Source organism: Pan troglodytes, chromosome 9 (assembly GCF_028858775.2).
Source record: "Pan troglodytes isolate AG18354 chromosome 9, NHGRI_mPanTro3-v2.0_pri, whole genome shotgun sequence".
Taxonomy (NCBI): domain Eukaryota; kingdom Metazoa; phylum Chordata; class Mammalia; order Primates; family Hominidae; genus Pan; species Pan troglodytes.
In genome coordinates, this window is record NC_072407.2 from 7,863,874 (window position 1) to 7,882,216 (window position 18,343).

An 18,343-nucleotide genomic window follows, 5' to 3' on the forward strand; every position below is an offset into this window, starting at 1 on the left:
TTTACTTTCTTTGGTTTGCCCAAAGAGAGAGAATTTTTTAAAAACATGACAAGAAAGTATTGAAGTAAAAAATCCTGTTATCAAATAATGCAAATGATCGATCACAAATACCTAAAAAGTTCAGGTTTTTCTCTTTTTTCTTTTTTTTTTAGACAGAGTCTCGCTGTGTCACCCACGCTGGTGTGTAGTGGTACAATCGCTGATCATGGCTCACTACAGCCTTGACTTACTTCCCAGACTCAGGCTATTCTCCCACCTCAGCTTCCCGAGTAGCTGGGACGATAGGCACCCACCACCATGCCTGGCCACTATTTTGTTGAAACAAGGTTTCGCCAGGTTGCCCAGGCTGGTCTAACTTAGCCTAATGTAAGAGCACTGTACTCATTCACTACAGAGTACACACTCTTTTCAAGTACACATGGAACATTTATAAACTAACAATATACTGGGCCATTAAAGGAACTCTCAAATTTCTAAGAATTGCTATTGCTATCGCCTTTTACTTTTCATCTAGAAGTTAATAACAAAAACATAAAAAAAACAGAGTTGAACTAAAAGGAAAATTTACATATTTAAATGCATATATTTGAAAGAAGGAAAGCTGAAAATCAAAGGGGAGAGGAGAAAGGAACAAGATAATAATTAAATATTAATAAGATATAATAAATTAAAAACTGATGAAATAGGAAACAATCACAGGAGCGAGAACATCAATAATGCCATAAGTTAGTTCTTTGAAGTTACCAGTAATACTGGGAGATCCCTGGTCAAACAGAAAAAGAGAAGGCACAATAAAAGTCAATGTTGGGAATGAAAAAGTAGGTGTCCCTATAGACGCCACTGACATTAAAAAAAAAAAAAAGACAAGGGTATTTTTAAACAACTTTATGCCAATAAATTTGAAATTGTAGTTATTGAAATGAATACATATTACAAAAATATAACATCAAAAGTCACTCGAAATATAAAATAAAAAGCTGAATAATCCTCTAACTCTTAAATACTTTTCCCCCCAAACAGTCTTACAAATACTACTTCAGACCCATCTATCATTACCAGTACCAAACATCTGATGTTACCATCAGATTAGATTACCAACTTTTCTTTCTTTTTTTTTTTTTTTTGAGACAGGCTGGAGTGCAGTGGTGGTATCATAGCTCACTGCAACCTTGAATTCCTGGGCTCCTGTGATGCTCCCACCTCAGCCTCCCAAATAGCTGGGACTATCGGCATGTGCCATCATGTCTGGCTAATTAAAAAAATTTTTTTTTTTTTAGAGACAAGGTCTCATTTTGTTGCCAAGGTTGGTCTCACTGGCCTCTCTAGTGATCCTCCTGCTTTGGTCTCTCAAAGTGCTGAGATTACAGATGTGAGCCATTGTACTCAGCTAGAAATTATTACCTTATACAAACTTTTCTAGAAAATAGAAAGAGGAAATACTCTCCAGTTTGTTCATGAGGTCAGCATAATCTTTATACCAAAACTGGGTAGGGACGCTGTAAGAAAAAAACGTTAGCTGAACACAGTTGTGCACACACACCTATAGTCCCACGTACTTGAGAGGCTGAGCAGGATCACTTAAGGCCAGCCCGGGCAACACAGGAAGACCTCATCTCAAAACAAAAACAAAAACAAAAACAAAAACAAAAAACCCAGGTGAGGGTGGGGGGCAGTGTGTGGAATTTAATTAATGAACACAGAGGGCAGAACTCCTGAACAAAATTTTACAAAGTTAATCCTACAAGCAAGAAAGTTACCAAGCACTACTGAGGCATGTGGAAAGGACTTACGAGCCAATCTGAAAGGGCTCCTTGCTGCCCAAATATGAGACAATTTGAACATCACAGAAAACAATAACTGCATTGGACTGAAACATAGCAACTGGGGTTGGGGGTAGAAAGAGAGAGTAAATAAAGGTGGCATGGTGGATTGCGCTGTAATTTCAGCACTTCAGGAGGCCAAGGTGGGGGGATTGCTTGAGCCCAGGAGTTCAAGACAAGCCTGAGTAACACAGTGAAACACCATCTCTACTATAAAGTAGGAACACAACTCTACGAAAAAATTTTTTAAAAATCAGCCAGGGACAATGGCGTGCACTTATAGTCCCAGCTACTTAGGAAACTGAGGTGGGAGGATCACTTGAAGCTAGGAGTTTGAGACCAGCCTGGGCAACACAGCAAGATCCTGTCTCTACAAAATAAAAAAAATTAGCCAGGTGTGGTGGCACGCACCTGTAGTCCCAGCTACTCGGGAGGCCAAGTCAGAATAATCCCGAGCCCAGGAATTCAAGGGTGCAGTGAGCTATGACAGCGCCACCGCACTCCAGCCTGGGTGACAGAGTAAGACCCCGTCTCAAAAACAAAAAAATAAACCAAAAATAGTGTCGCAAGAGTAGTCTTCATTGATGTGACATGTGAGTACAGAGTGTCAGGGTTAACTATATGGATATATGAGGAGAAGTGTTTCAAAGGGAACAATTTGGGCAAAGGCCCAAATAAATAGCATGCCTATCCTGTCCTAACAGGAGCAAGGAAGCACTAAGTTTAGAGTGGAGTAAGCAATGGAGAGAATCGTAGATGTGTTCAGAGCAGTAATGGGAAATCCTATCTTCGAGGACTTTATATGCCAATGTAAGCACTTTGGTCCTTACTCTGAGTAAAAAAATGTGAACTACCTTACGCTTTTGAGGAGAAAAGGGAAATGATCTGACTTATGCTTCAAAATGACCACTGTGGTAGCAATGTTTAGAATCAGATGCAAAAGAGTAAGAGTAAAAACAGAAGAGTGGGGCTGGGTGCGGCGGCTCACGCCTGTAATCCCAGCACTTTGGAAGGCCAAGGCAGGCAGATCTTGAGGTCAGGAGATCAAGACCATCCTGGCTAACACAGTGAAACCCTGTCTCTACTAAAAAAAAATGCAAAAAAATTAGCTGGGCGTGGTGGTGGGCGCCTGTAGTCCCAGCTACTTGGGAGTCTGAAGCAGGAGAATGGAGTGAACCCAGGAGGCAGAGCTTGCAGTGAGCCGAGATCGGGCCACTGCACTCCAGCCTGGGCGACACAGCAAGACTCCATCTCAAAATAAATAAATAAATAAAAATAAAAACAATAAGAACTGAAGAGTATACTGTGGTAATTCAGGCAACAGATAGTGGTGGCTTGCACTAGGGTAATAGCAATGAATGTGGTGAGAACTATACAGATTCTAAGTAATTTACAGGGTAGAACCAAGAGGATTTGCTGATAACTTAGATGAGGAATGTGTGACAAAGTCAAGGAAGATTCCAAAATTTCTGACCTGAGCAACTAGAATGATAGTAATGCAATCATCTGAGACAGGTTTTGGGTAGAACAGGTTTGAGAAAGAAAACATGGACATGTTAATTTTAAATCAATTTCTTTTAGACATCGAAGTGAAGATGTAGAGTAGGGTAAGATACAAGAATCTTGAGTTTGGTAAAGAGGTCTGGGTTGGAGATAAAAATTTGGGAATCACCCGACTATAGATGATATTTAAAGCCATGAGAATAAATTGAAGCACTTTGGAAATAAGCATAGATAAAACGTGATCAACAACTGAGCCAAGGGCATTCTAATTTACAGACGGTGGAATGAAGAGGAACCAGTAAAGGGGACTGAGAAGCAGCAACCAGCAAGGCAGGAAGAAAACTAGGAAATTGTGGGGTCCTGGAAGACAATTATGAAAGTGAATCAAGGAGGAGGGACAAGATCAACTGTGTAAAATGCTTCTGTTACATTAAGACGGTTGATAGGTAGCTGGGCGTGGTAGCTCATGCCTGTAATCCTAACACCTTGGGAGGCTGAGGCTTGAGCCCAGGAGTTCGAGACCACCGTGGGCAACACAGAAAGACCCTGTATCTCCAAAAAAAAAAAAAAAAAAAAAAAATTACTGGGCATGGTGGTGTGGGCCTGTGGTCTCAGCTACTTGGGAACTGAGGTGGGAGGATCACCTGAGCCCAGGGGTCGAAGGTGCAGTGATGCATGATTGCACCACTGCACTCCAGCCTGGGCAATGGCATAAGACTCTTGCCTCAAAAAAAAAAAAAAAAAAAAAAAAAGGATGACGTTTGACAGCAACACCACAGAAGTGAAGCCAAGGAGGTCAGATGGTATTAACAACAAAATGTATGTCCTCCCACTCTAATCCTTTCTACTCGTATATTTGAAAATCCTAAGCCCTGGTGAAACTGATCTCGAGCTACTGACCTGATGACTGGACTACTGTAAACCTTTTTACCTACTCTGCGCAAAAACAGTGTATAAAATGCTAGGACAAGGCGGGGCACAGTGGCTCACACCAGTAATCCCAGCACTTTGGGAGTCTGAGGCAGGTGAATTATCTGAGGTCAGCAGTTCAAGACCAGCCTGGCCAACATGGCGAAACCCCATCTCTACACAAAAATTAGCCAGGCATGGTGGCACGTGCCTGTAGTCCCAGCTACTTGGGAAGCTGAGGAAGAAGAATCGCTTGAACCTAGGAGATGGAGGTTGCAGTGAGCCGAGATCGTGCCACTGCACTCCAGCCTGGGTGACAGAGCGACTGTATCAAAAAAAAAATAAATAAAATGCTAGGACAGACATAAATAATACACAGTCCCTGCCTTCAAAATAATTTACTGATATTCTAAGAAACACATAAAATTAGACTTTCCATCTTTGGTGAAGCAGTTACATTTTCTTTTTTTTTTTTGGAGGCCGAGTCTCACTCTGTCACCCAGGCTGGAGTACAGTGGTGGGATCCCAGCTCACTGCAACCTCTGCCTCCCCAGTTCAAGAGATTCTCCTGCCTCAGCCTCCCAAGCAGCTGGGATTACAGAATTACAGACGCACGCAGCCATGCCCAGCTAATTTTGTATATTCAGTAAAGACGGGGTTTCACCATGTTAGCCAGGCTGATCTCAAACTCCTGACCTCCAGTGATCCACCCACCTCAGCCAGCCAAAGTGCTGGGATTACAGGTGTGAGCCACCATGCCCGGCCGGATTACCGTATTTTTAGGGAAAGAAAGTTGTGTGTAATGTTTTTAACGTATCACTTGAGCTGCGGAGGTTGAGGCTGCAGTGAGCAGTAATTGCACCACTGCATTCCAGCCTGGGTGACAGAGCGAGACCTGAACTTTTAAAAGCAACAACAAAAAAACCTAATTATTCAAAAACAAAACAAAATCATGCATATGTAAAATAAGAGGCATATTTATCAAAATATTTTTATGCTAACTATAAGTTATCCCTGGGAGTGATCGGGTGACTTTTATTCTTCTTTGTGATGTTCTGTATTTTTCAAATTATAAAAAAGTGGACTGGCTGGGCACAGCGGCTCACACCTGCAATCCCAGCACTTTGGGAGGCCAGGCGGCAGATCATATGCGGTCAGGGGTTCAAGACCAGCCTGGCCAACATGGTGAAACCCCATTTCTACTAAAAATACAAAATTAGCTGGGCTTGATGGCACACGCCTGTAATCCCAGCTACTCAGGAGGCTGAGGCAAGAGAATCGTTTGAACCTGGGAGGCAAAGGTTGCAGTGAGCAAAGATCATGCCATTGCACTCCAGCCTGGGCGACAGAGTAAGACTCTGTCTCAAAAACAAAAACAAAAACAAAAACAAAGTGGACTGTATCACATCTATAATATATTTAAATAATTGTATATTATTTCATATTTAGTTTATATCAGTATTTTACACTTAATTTCTGTTAAAAATAAACTCACTTGGGCATGAATGCTCCATTGGCTAGGGATGGTTCATCGTCATCCAGCCCATCAAAGAGATGTGACTTGGCTGTGCCTGTTGTTTGTAAAGCCTTTGGCCGGACTCTAGTGGCAGGGCGGGGTGTCAGTTTATAATGAGTAGGTGTAGTAAGAGCCTTCTGGGCTGCTGGATTTGTTGGTTTCAATCTCTGAAAAACAAAAGCATCAAGGAAATTTTTGGTTTACTTTAAATGTATTGCACTGGCCTTAAAAATCACAAGACCAGATTTCAATCCTCATCTTTGTCATTCACCTGCTAGATACCTGTTGAAGTCTCTGTTCCCATAAAACAAGGATGTTAACACCCAACTTTGTACATGTTGAGTATCCCTCATCCAAAATGCTTGGGTCCAGAAGTATTTTGGATTTTTTTGTATTTTGAAATATTTGCATTATACTTACCAGTTGAGTATCCCAAATGTGAAAATCCAAAATCCAAAATGTCCCAATGAGCATTTCTTTTGAATGTCATGTCAGTGCAAAGTTTTGGATTTTGGAGCATTTTGGATTTTCAATTTTTGGATTTGGGAGGCGCTATCTGTATGTATGTGTGAATACTAACCGAACTGTCTTTATTGTTCTAGAACTGATTTTTACTTATCTTTCCAGCCCCCATTTAAAATTATTTGTCTGACATCTTTTAAAATGTAATCAAGATAATGAATCTGTTAGCTGGACAGTGGAGGCGTGCACCTGTAATCCCAGCTACTGGGGAGGCTAAAGCATGGGAATCGCTTGAACCCAGGAGGCGGAGGTTGCAGTAAGCCGAGATCGCACCACTGCACTCCAACCTGGGTGACAGAGCGAGACTCTTTCCCCAAAAAAATCCAAAGATGATGAATCTGAAAAAAGTTCTGTAAATTAAAATGTACTAACACAACATATTAATATATCTTGTCCATTCTCTTCATCCTATGAGAGTTTAGCTTGCAATCATTCTGCTTTGAAAAACAGTATTTATGTTCATTTGATGAAAACATGATACCAAAAAAATCCTAAGCCATAGACATTACTTTTCAATTAAACCCAAAATCTTATACTTCAAGAAAAACTGAGATTCTGTCATGAATTAATATTCAACTTCTATGTAATGCAAGTTGCTCTCGGGAAAAAAAAGGCAGATACTAGCTTGTATTTATCCATCTTTTAGTAAACATTAATAATTAAACATTAAGTCAAACTCTGGGTACCAGAAATAAAAATAAAGTTACTTCCTCTGATTACTGAGGAAACGACAAGTTAGTGGAGGACACACAACTAAATTTCAGGGTGCTTCAGATGGCACCTCTACAATATCCTGAGGTTGTTCTATATTTGTTTTCCTAACAGCATAAATGAGATTACATAACCACTTCAAATAACAATGTCTAGCATATCTAGTCTGTCAGAATTTATTCTTCTCTTCCCAGTGCAAGCTGTTTACACTTAACAATGAATCTTTGTTATTCCCAGATTGTTGTGATCTTTCACAATTCTTTGGTTGGAATGCTTGACCTAGACTCGCCAAGCCCTACATATCCATACAAAAAAGTTAAATGTTCCTCTTCTGAAAACAAAGCCTTATCAAATTCATCCAAGCATCTATGATCTTTTCACTAGTATATTTTAAATTTTGTATTAAGATAAAGCTCATGTGACATAGAATTCACCGTTTTAACGCATCTACTTCAATAGTTTTTAGTATATTTACAAGGTTGTGCAACCATCACCACTATCTGATTCCTGAAAACTTTGATGACTTCAAAAAGAAACTCAGTTCCTCTCAATTTCTTCCCTCTTCCCTTTGCAACTATGAAGCTGCTTTCTTTCTTATGGATTTGCCTATTCTGGGTATATCATATAAATGAAATCATGTGACTTTTTGTGTCTGGCTCCTTTCACTTAACGTTTTCTTTCTTTTTGTTTTGAGACGGAGTTTCGCTCTTGTCATCTGGGCTGGAGTGCAATGGTGCGATCTCGGCTCACTGCAATCTCCACCTCCCAGGTTCAAGTGATTCGCCTGCCTCAGCCTCACGAATAGCTGGGATTATGGGCACGCACCACCATGCCTGGCTAATTTTTTTTTATTTAGTATAGATGGGGTTTCACCATGTTGGTCAGGCTGGTCTTGAACTCCTGAACTCAGGTGATCTCCCCACCTCGGCCTCCCAAAGTGCTGGGATTAAAGGCATGAGCCACCATGCCCACTGTGCCCGGCCTTCACTTATGTTTTCAAGGTTTCATCTATGTTATAGCATGTATCAGTACTTTACTCCTATTTATGGTTAAATGATATTCCATTATAGACGTATAAAACATTTTGTTTATCCATTCGTCATTGATAGACACTCTTCTATTACCACATACACTCTACTGAACCAGTGTAAACTTAAGTGCTTGTATGTCTGATGTTTGTCACTGGATAGCAACCTTAATAAATTCTTGTTTATTTTCATTTTGTATCCTCAGCACTTAACAACACAATGCCTTGCACATATTCAGCTACCTAAAATTAGGCTGCATAAATAATTGTCTAATCATTTACACATCACTTTAAAAGGTACTTTCATATTCATATCTTGCTTCTAGTATCTAGTTTACAGGATTAAATTTAAGAACATAGTAAGATCCCATTTCTCTTTTTTTTTTTGAGACGTAGTTTCGCTCTTGTTGCCCAGGCTGGAGTGCAATGGCGCAATCTCGGCTCACTGCAACCTCTGCCTCCCAGGTACAAGCAATTCTCCTGCCTCAGCCTCCCAAGTAGCTGTGATTACAGGTGCCCACCACCATGCCCAGCTAATTTTTGTATATTTCGTAGAGACGGGGTTTCACCGTGTTGACCAGGCTGGTCGTGAACTGAACTCAGGTGATCCACCCGCCTCGGACTCCCAAAGCGCTAGGATTACAGGCCTGAGCCACTGCGCCGGGCAGATCCCATTTCTTAAAACAACAAAACAAAACAACAAAATAAAAAGCTGAGGGATACATGTAATCACATAAGTGATTGAATAGTAGTTTCTGTATATTGAGCAATTTACTATGATCCTGGTATGCATGATCTCATTTAGCCCTCAACATTGAACACTATTACTCTTCCGATTTTACAGAAGAAACAAATTTAGGGAGGCAAAACAACTTTCTCATTTTCCAATGTCTCACAGATTATAAGCGGTAAAACAAGGATCAAACAGACCAAAGACTACACTTTTAACATCATGTGAGTAAAAGATCATGTTTTTACACTAGAGTTATAAGAGATTAAAGACAAAGCTATGTAAAAATCAAGAGGTTAAGATTTTGGTTATGCCACTTAAGAGCATTATGATTTGAGGAAAGTCAGCCTCTCTAAGCCTTAGTTTGCTTAATTATAAAATGAGAATAGGGCTGGGCATGGTGGCTTACACCTGTAATCCCAGCACGTTGGGAGACCGAGGCGGGAGGATTCCTTCCAGGAGTTCGATACCAGCAAGACATCATCTCAAAAAGAAAAGAAAAAAACTTTAAAAAAGTTGTTTTAATTAAAAATGAGAACATTAATATCTGCCTTATTTCAGGACTGTTGAAAACCCTCAGCATTGATCTTCAGTGTAGTGGTCATTTCACTGTCCCAACACCTTCCAGATACAGCAAAAATAATTTACCCCCGGCTGAGTGAAATAATATCTTAAAAAATTAATTACACCTAGCTTTGCTTAATCCCTTAGTATATACAGGCAAAAAATTACATTCTGCACATTCAGTTTCTCTTTCTTTGATATGATATTTTACAGAAGTATCCTTAAATTTACCTCTTCCTTCTTCTTAGGGTCTGACATCGGATTCCGGAAGAGAGGAGAGTCTCCAAAAGGTGAGTATGTTAGACTATTGATGTGCTGCTGGAGAACAGCCTGCTGGGCAGCAGAAGCATTTGGATCTGTCAAAGCTTTTAAAAAAAAAGAAAACAAAAAAATATATATATATAAATGCAAGGATACAATGCATTTGTAACACAGAGCTCAGTATTCTTTTTGAAGAAGTGGTCTTCAAAATGCTCAGATCAATGGTATCATTGGGGGAGAATGTGTGTAGAGCAAACTGTAAAGAAAATCAAGAATCAAATAAGCTAATAGGTCAAATTTAGGAAGAGACATTTCATAAGATACAATACTCATATAAATTCACTTACACAGTGTTCACTGTCACTACTAATCAAAGAAAGGAAAATTTAAACCCTGATGAAATATTTTATGCATACCTATCACTGAAATAGCTGCATAAAAAGCCATAGTCTTTGACTTCTAGAAACATTATAGACTGGTTTGTCTAAAGGAAATAATACGACAGTATACAGGGCAAGTAGTGTGTGTGTGTGTGTGTGTGTGTGTGTGTAATTGTCTAAAGGAAATAATATGACAGTATACAGGGCAAATACTGTGTGTGTGTGTGTGCGCGCGTGCGTGTGTGTGCGCGCGTGCGTGTGTGTATGTAATTGTCCAAAGGAAATAATGACAATATACAACAGGACAAGTACTGTGTGTTTGTGTGTGTACACACACACACACCCAGGCTGGAGTGTAGTGGCATGATCTTGGCTTGCCGCAACCTCCGCCTCCAGGCTCAAGTGATCCTCTAACCTCAGACTCCCAAGTAGCTGGGACTACAGGGGTGAGTCACCACACCAACAACAGCTAATTTTGTGTGTGTGTGTGTGTTTTTTTTTTTTTTTCAGAGATGGGGTTTCGCCATGTTGCCCAGGCTGGTCTTGAACTCCTGAAATTGAACTATCTGCCCACCTTGGCCTCCCAAAATGCCAGGATTACAGGAGTCAGCCACCATGCCTGGCCTCTATTTTTTAACCTCATAATTTTAATCATGAAAACTTAACTCGAACTAGAAAGAAAATAAATTCCTAAGCATTCACTGCATAGTATATATACAGTCAAGATATGGAAACAACCTATGTGTCCAATATTAAGTTAATAGTTGTAGGCGGGGTGCAGTGGCTCACGCCTGTAATCCCAGCACTGGGAGGCCGTGGCGAGCAGATCACTTGAGGTGAGGAGTTTGAGACCAACCTGGCCAATACAGTGAAACCCCACCTCTACTAAAAATACAAAAAATTAGCTGGGCGTGGGGGCGCACACCTATAACCCCAGCTGGAACCCAGGAAGTGGAGGTTTCAGTGAGCCGAGATCGCGCCACTGCACTCCAGCCTGGGTGAAAGAGCGAGACTCTGCCTCAAACAAACAAACAAAAAAGTTGTAAACATCATGACACATCAACATAGGTTATGTAGTTATTAAAAATAATAATTTGTTTCATTGTGGAAATATGAAATTATCTTTGATTTATTAAGTAAAATTTCCAGAATAAAAATATTATGTACATTAAGGCTACAGAGGAAGGCAGCATACAAACAAAAATGTGGTTTTTTCTTTTCCCCCAAATCCAGGTGTCTTCCTGAAGAAAATGCTTAGGCTATCCTTATAAGTTTATTATTTACATTTATTTAACATTCAAATAATATAAACTGAAAGAAAAAAGAAATCACTAAGCCTAATTTTTTCTCAAAGTGTAAGAACATCTGTTATCAATTGCAGAGAATTTAGGGAACAGACGTAAGTAACAATGAAGACTATTCATGATCTACCATTGTACCAAGTAAAACATTAAGAAAAAAGCAAAACCACTACAGTATACCCTGACTGAAGAAGAAACCTCTTTGCAAGATAAAAGCTCTTTCCAAAAATACTGATCAAAACCCAAAACATAATAAAGTCATTTTACAGACAAAAATACTACCTTTTTCCCTTATAAACATTTACAAATAAAGTTACTGCCAAAATATAATACAATAATCCACAGTAAAGGAGTGACATAAAACTTTCTGAAAAGTCTCACAATGTTGTGGGGAGTGGGTGGAGAACAAAAGCAGTAATAACAAAAACAAAAAAAAGAGGCTGGGCGTGGTGGCTCATGCCTGTAATCCCAGCACTTTGGGAGGCCGAGGCGGGCGGATCACAAGGTCAGGAGATCGAGACTATCCTGGCTAACATGGTGAAACCCTGTCTCTACTAACAAAATAGAAAAAATTAGCCAGGCGTGGTGGTGGGCACCTGTAGTCCCAGCTACTCGGGAGGCTGAGGCAGGAGAATGGCGTGAACCCAGGATACGGAGATGGCAGTGAGCCAAGGTCGTGCCACTTCACTCTAGCCTGGGCGACAGAGCGAGATTCCGTCTCAAAAACAAACAAACAAAAACAGAACAGGCTGCTATAGCTAAATTAATGAAAAAGAAGAGTCAAAGATTTCTTAAAATCGATGTATTCAATAAATACTAAAACACCGTACATTCATGTTGATATTTAACTAGACAGGACAAGTTTGCTCAGGATCTCAAACCAAGAGATGTCAATTTTAAGAGCACAGAGTAAATCATCTGTATTCAGAAAGTTCCTAAATCCAATTTAAGAGCAAAAAATAAAGAAAAGTTTTTTTTTTTTTGGTACACAGTACTACAGATTAACAGCATACTGCTATTTTGGGGACTATGCAAGGAGACTCAAGAAAAATTTTAGAGAACTCCAAACCTCACTGGTCATTTTGTTACTGGACAGGCAATTACTCATTTAGAAAACTGACCTGTCTTAGTTGATCCCATCGTTTAACAAGCACAAATCATTCTACCTGGGCGTCCTCAAAAAAAAAAAAACAAAACCAAAAACTTCCTTTCACAAATCCAAACACAAGAAAGTGCATGAGCATGATTTTATATCTGTATGAATAAATATAAACTTTGTGTTAACTGTAGTATTTAAAGACACAGGTAAGAGAGTATCTTGATAGATTAGCAAAAACAAGAAAACAAACAAGCACTAGTTAAGCAACTACTGGTATTACATTCAATCTTGGTCAAAATAATTTGAAAACTTTCCAAAGAACAAATTCCAAAGAAATTTCAAAATAAAAGATTCCAAAAAACTAAATCATAACCAAATGATTAAAGGGATAGGGAAAAGTACAAAAACCAAGTCTTCTGATGAAACACAAGAATCTGATGATACTTTATCCAGAAGAAAGTCAGTGGGTTACCACAAATATACTACGGCAAGGCATGGTGGCTCATGCCAGTAATCCCAGCACTTTGGGAAGCTGAGCAAGGAGATTACTTCAGGTCAGGACTTCAAGAATAGCCTGGCCAAAATGGTGAACCTCTATCTCTACTAAAAAATACAAGAATTAGCCGGGCATGGTGACACATACCTGTAGTCCCAGCTACGCAGGAGGCTGAGACAGGAGAATTGTCTGAACCCAGAGGCGGAGGCTGCAGTGAGCCAAGATGGTGCCACAGCACTCCAGCCTGGGTGACAGATTAAGACTCCTCTAAAAAAAAAAAAAAAAAAGGAAAGAAAGAAAAGAAACCACACATACTAGACTGGTTTTGCTTAGCTTTAGGAAATAAAAGTAGAACCACTGGGTGGAAACTCTATGGAGGAAGGATTTGGTTTCCACACAACCAGAACAGAACAACAGACTGTACTGCCTGTAAGGAAGTCACCATACCTGAGGTTTTTTTAAGACAAGGCACACTCACATAGTTCTAAAGTACCTTCAACTAAGATTCCATGGTATAAAGATGTACATTCTAAAAGTAAATACAATTACCTTTAAATGGGCAGTAATGTTAAGGCACACAAATTTAATATTAACTAAATTCTTGTGTCAGGAACTTTGGAAAAAGAGATGGATTATTAAAAACCAGTCAAAAAGCTATACAAGTAAAAATGGCATATTACAATAATTTATGCTACCACCTTCTACTAAAACCAATAAAAAATAAGAAAAAAATAAAATTAAAACAATTTTTTTTTTGAGACAGAGTCTTGCTGTGTCACTCAGGCTGGAGTGCAGTAGCACGATCTCGGCTCACTGCAACCTCTGCCTCCCAGACTAGGCAATCCTCCTGCCTCGGCCTTGCGAGTAGGTGGGATTACAGGTGCCTGCCGCCACGCCCGGCTAATTTTTGTATTTTTAGTAGAGACGGGGTTTCACCATGTTGGCCAGGATGGTCGAACTCCTGACCTCAGGTGATCCACCCACCTCGGCCTCCCAAAGTGCTGAGATTACAGGCGTGAGGCACCGCACCAGGCCTATTTTTAATGATAAAGCTAAGTATAAAATCCGCACAGAGATCAATGAAAACTCGAATTCACCTCCGCTCTCTCCAAGACCTTATTAAATCTTTGGCTAAAAAATATTAACATTTATATACATAAACCCACAATGACAAATAATGGGAAGGTGGCAAATGAACACATGAGAAAATCTAACAAATTTCTAGGGGAAAGATGTGGACAGAGGACTGATCAAGCAGGATACAGAAAACTATAGCTTAGAGTACACTCAACAGCAGTTACAGCTGACCTTTGAACAACACAAGTTTGAACTGTGTGGATCCACTTATGTGTGGATTTCCTCCTCTGCCACCCCTGAGAGAGCAAGACCAACCCCTTCCTCCACCTTATGATTTTCCTAATAATATATTCTTTTCTTTAGCTTACTTTATAGTAAGAATATAGTACGTACTACATATAATATACATAATGTGTACTGTTTATGTTGTCAGTAAAGCTTGGGAATCAAAGATTATTTGCAAATTATCAACTGTGTGGGGGTCAGCACCCCTAACCCTCATGTTGTCCAAGGGTCTACTAGTATGATCAAATGACGCGTATCTACCTTGGAGAATCCCAGAAGTCTAGGGACTTCGGAATACCAGGTTTGATGAAGTAGAATTGAAAACAGGAAGAGGAAAGAATTAATGGAAAGTCTAAGCCAGGCGCGGTGGCTCACACCTGTAACCCCAGCACTTTGGGAGGCCGAAGCGAGAGGATTGCTTGAGGTCAGGAGTTCGTGACCAGCCTAGCCAATATGGTGAAACCCAATACCTACTAAAAATACAAAAATTAGCCGGGCGTGGTGACATGGGCCTGCAATCCCAGCTACTCAAGAGGCTGAGGAAAGAGAATCACTTGAACCTGGGAGGCGAAGGTTGCAGTGAGCCAAGATCGAGATCACACCACTACACTCCAGTCTTGGGGAGAGAGCAAGACTCTGTCTCAAAAAAAAAAAAAAAAGAAATGAAGTTTATATAGAAAACTACATATTGCCATCCTCCTAATCACTGATGCTCAATACACAGGTCAAAGTATGCCTTTCTCTAAGTAAACACATAAAAAGGAGAAGAGCAACTACTGTGGTTACTGCAATCATCCCAGAGCTAAGAATGTGACATTCTAACATTTAGAGGACCCTCTGATAAGAGCCAGTTTCTAGATTACTTACTCTAAAGTAAAACATACTGGTAAACAAGCCCTACTCACATACAAAAAGTTGCCAGTGAGCTTTTAAATATAAATATATATATATATATATATATTTTTTGGAGACATAGTCTCGCACTTTCGCCCAGGCTGGAGTGTAGCGGCGTGACGTCGGCTCAGTGCAACTTCCGCCTCCCAGGTTCAAGCGATTCTCCCGCCTCAGCCTCCAGAGTAGCTGGGATTACAGGCATGTGCCACCATACCTGGCTAGTTTTTCTATTTGTGGTAGACATCATGGGGTTTTGCCATGTTGGCCAGGCTGGTCTCGAATGCTTGACCTCAAGCAATCCGCCTGCCTCAGCCTCCCAAAGTGCTGGGATTACAGTCATGAGCCACCATGCCCAGCCTATTTTTAATCTTAAATAGGAATGAAAAGGACCACCAAGCACTAAAGATTACTATCAAAACAAAAATCATCCTGAAAATCCAAGGAACAGAAGAACGCTAAAAAAATTTTATCCCAACTGAGTTTTAAGCAAAAAAACTGTATCTAACAAATAGGTGTTGTGGTTAAAAAAAAACTTTCAGAGAACAAGAATGAATTCTTCCAAATTAAAAACAAAAATCTGGCCAGGAGCGGTGGCTCATGCCTGTAATCCCAGCACTTTGGGAGGCTGAGGCAGGTGGATCACCTGAGGTCAGGAGTTCGAAACCAGCCTGGCCAACATGGTGAAACCCCATCTCTACTTAAACTACAAAAATTAGCTGGGCGTGTGGCAGGCACCTGTAATCCCAGCTATTTATGAGACTGAGGAAGGAGAATCGCTTCAACCCAGGAGGCGGAGATAGAAGTGAGCCAAGATCGCGCCATTGCACTCCAGCTTGGGTGACAGTGTGAAACTCCGTCTCAAAAAAAAAGGAAATCCAAAAAGACTGAGAAGACAACAAAAAAATCTCCCAGAAAGCAGAAACACAGGTCAAAGACACAACTGTTAAGATAGAAAGGATCTAAGCAAAATGTAGTAAAATGTCAGGACAAAAGGACAATCCTAAATGCTTTTGAGGATAGAGGGCACAGGTCACAAGAAGCATAAGAGCATTAGACCATCAGTAATGGTTACTGCAAGAAGGAAGACAGTCGATGTTCTGAGAATAAATTATTTTCACACAAGTCCCTAATATTAAATTGTGTGGAATGAATGAAGGTATTTTCAGACCTCTAAGTATTCAGAGGTTAGCCTTCATATTACAATTCACTTGAAGACACATTCCAGAAAATTCAGAAAATAAATAAAGAGAAAAACCCTATATGCAGGACATAGCAGTTCTCACTGAGCAGACTTGACGAGAATATCTTGAAGCAATGCTGAAGGCCTAGAGAATAATCAGAGTCCACACTGCTGCAGGAGGACAGAGGTAGCAGAGAATGAAGTAACTGGGGTAAATGAAATGTTCTGATACCATCCTTCAGAATTTGGAACAGTTCTATGGAAGTCAGTAAGCAGTGGTAATACCAGGGAAAATAGGAATCAGAAACTCCAAGGGGAAAAAATCTGGGCAGCACTACTTTCGTAAGTTATAATAACAGAATCATTTGCAACAGTTCATTTGCAACTATTAAATTATTCTTCAAAGAACAGAAGACAGTAACAGTTACAGGACAGAAAATATTATCAACTTTATCAATATAAAAATAAAGATGGGGCCAGGTGTGGTGGCTCACACCTGTAATCTCAGAACTTTGGGAGGCCAAGGTAGACGGATCACCTGAGGTCAGGTGTTCGAGACCAGCCTGGCCAACGTGGTAAAACCCCATCTGTACTAAAATTACAAAAATTATATGCGTGGTGGCAGGCACCTGTAATCCCAGCTACTCAGGAAGCTGAGGCAGCAGAATTGCTTGAACCTGGGAGGCAGAGGTTGCAGTGAGCCGAGATTACATCACTGCACTCCAGCCTAGGAGATAGAGCAAGACTCTGTCTCCAAAAAAAAAAAAAAAAGATGAGAAAAGAAATAAGGGTAATAAAAACATAGGGAAAGGTACTAATATCCTCATCTGACAAAGAAGACTCAAGAAATACTATCACCTTGTTGACAGAATAAGAAAAATATGTAAGTACGCAGCTTAAATTTGCAAAGGTTTCTCAAAACCTGACACATGTATCATGATAGTATGGGAGATTAATTTGGTGGTACAGAAAGATCTGACTATTCATTCTATTTATCTCAGTTACTCTGTTTATGCCAGGTGATAACCAGTTTTTCACTTCCTGTGGAATATAATTTTCTTTTCTTTTACTTTTTTCTTTTTTTTGTTGAGACGGACTCCCACTCTGTCACCCAGGCTGGAATGTAGTGGCGCGATCTCGGCTCACTGTAACCTCCACCTACCGGGTCCAAGCGATTCTCCTGCCTCAGCTTCCTGAGTACCTAGGATTACATGCACATGCCATCATGCCCAGCTAATTTTTGCATTTTTAATACAGATGGGGTTTCACCGTGTTGGCCAGGCTGGTCTCAAACTCCTGACCTCGTGATCCACCCGCCTCGGCCTCCCAAAGTGCTGGGATTATAGGCGTGGGCCACCAGGTCCAGCACATAATTTTCTTTAAAAAGCTATTTAAATTAAAAAGTAAGTTAATTTCAGCCTGGCGTGGTGGCTCACGCCTCTAATCCCAGCACTTTGGGAGGCCGAGGCGGGTGGATCATGAGGTCAGGAGATCGAGACCATCCTGGCTAACATGGTGAAACCCCGTCTCTACTGAAAATACAAAAAAATTAGCTGGGCATGGTGGCGGGCACCTGTAGTCCCAGCTACTCAAGAGGCTGAGGCTGGAGAATGGCGTGAATCTGGGAGGTAGAGCTTGCAGTAAGCCAAGATCGCACCACTGTACTCCAGCCTGGGCAACAGAGTGAAACTCCATCTCAAAAAAAAAAAAAAAAAGTAAGTTAATTTCCTTAAGTTCAAAATACATAATAAAGTGGTAGGTGGACCCTGGCAAAGTCTGGAAGGTGGTATTCAAATGAATGAAGTATGAAAAACACCTCAGGCTGTGCGCGGTGGCTTACACCTGTAATCCTAGCACTTTGGGAGGCCGAGGTGGGCGGATCACGAGGTCAGGAATTCGAGATCAGCCTGGCCAACATGGTGAAACCCTGTCTCTGCTCAAGATACCAAAAAAAAAAAAAATTAGCTGGGTGTGGTGGCATGCACCTGTAATCCCAGCTACTCAGGAAGCTGAGGCAGAAGAATCACTTGAACCCAGGAGGTGGAGGTTGCAGTGAGCTGAGATCACA

At 40.6% G+C, this 18,343-nt stretch overlaps 1 protein-coding gene across 20 annotated transcripts in view; it reads right to left on the reverse strand.

Annotated features, from left to right (window-relative positions):
- Positions 1-18,343, reverse strand: part of NUP98 (nucleoporin 98 and 96 precursor) — a 121,851-nt gene that overhangs the window by 49,802 nt on the left and 53,706 nt on the right. For all 20 annotated transcript variants that reach the window (XM_009459755.5, XM_016920221.4, XM_054661915.2 and 17 more), the window contains 2 exons: positions 9,534-9,667; positions 5,728-5,915 (listed from right to left, as the gene is read on the reverse strand). In XM_009459755.5, the coding sequence (XP_009458030.4) occupies positions 5,728-5,915; positions 9,534-9,667 (322 nt within the window). The remainder of the gene's footprint in view (positions 1-5,727; positions 5,916-9,533; positions 9,668-18,343) is intronic.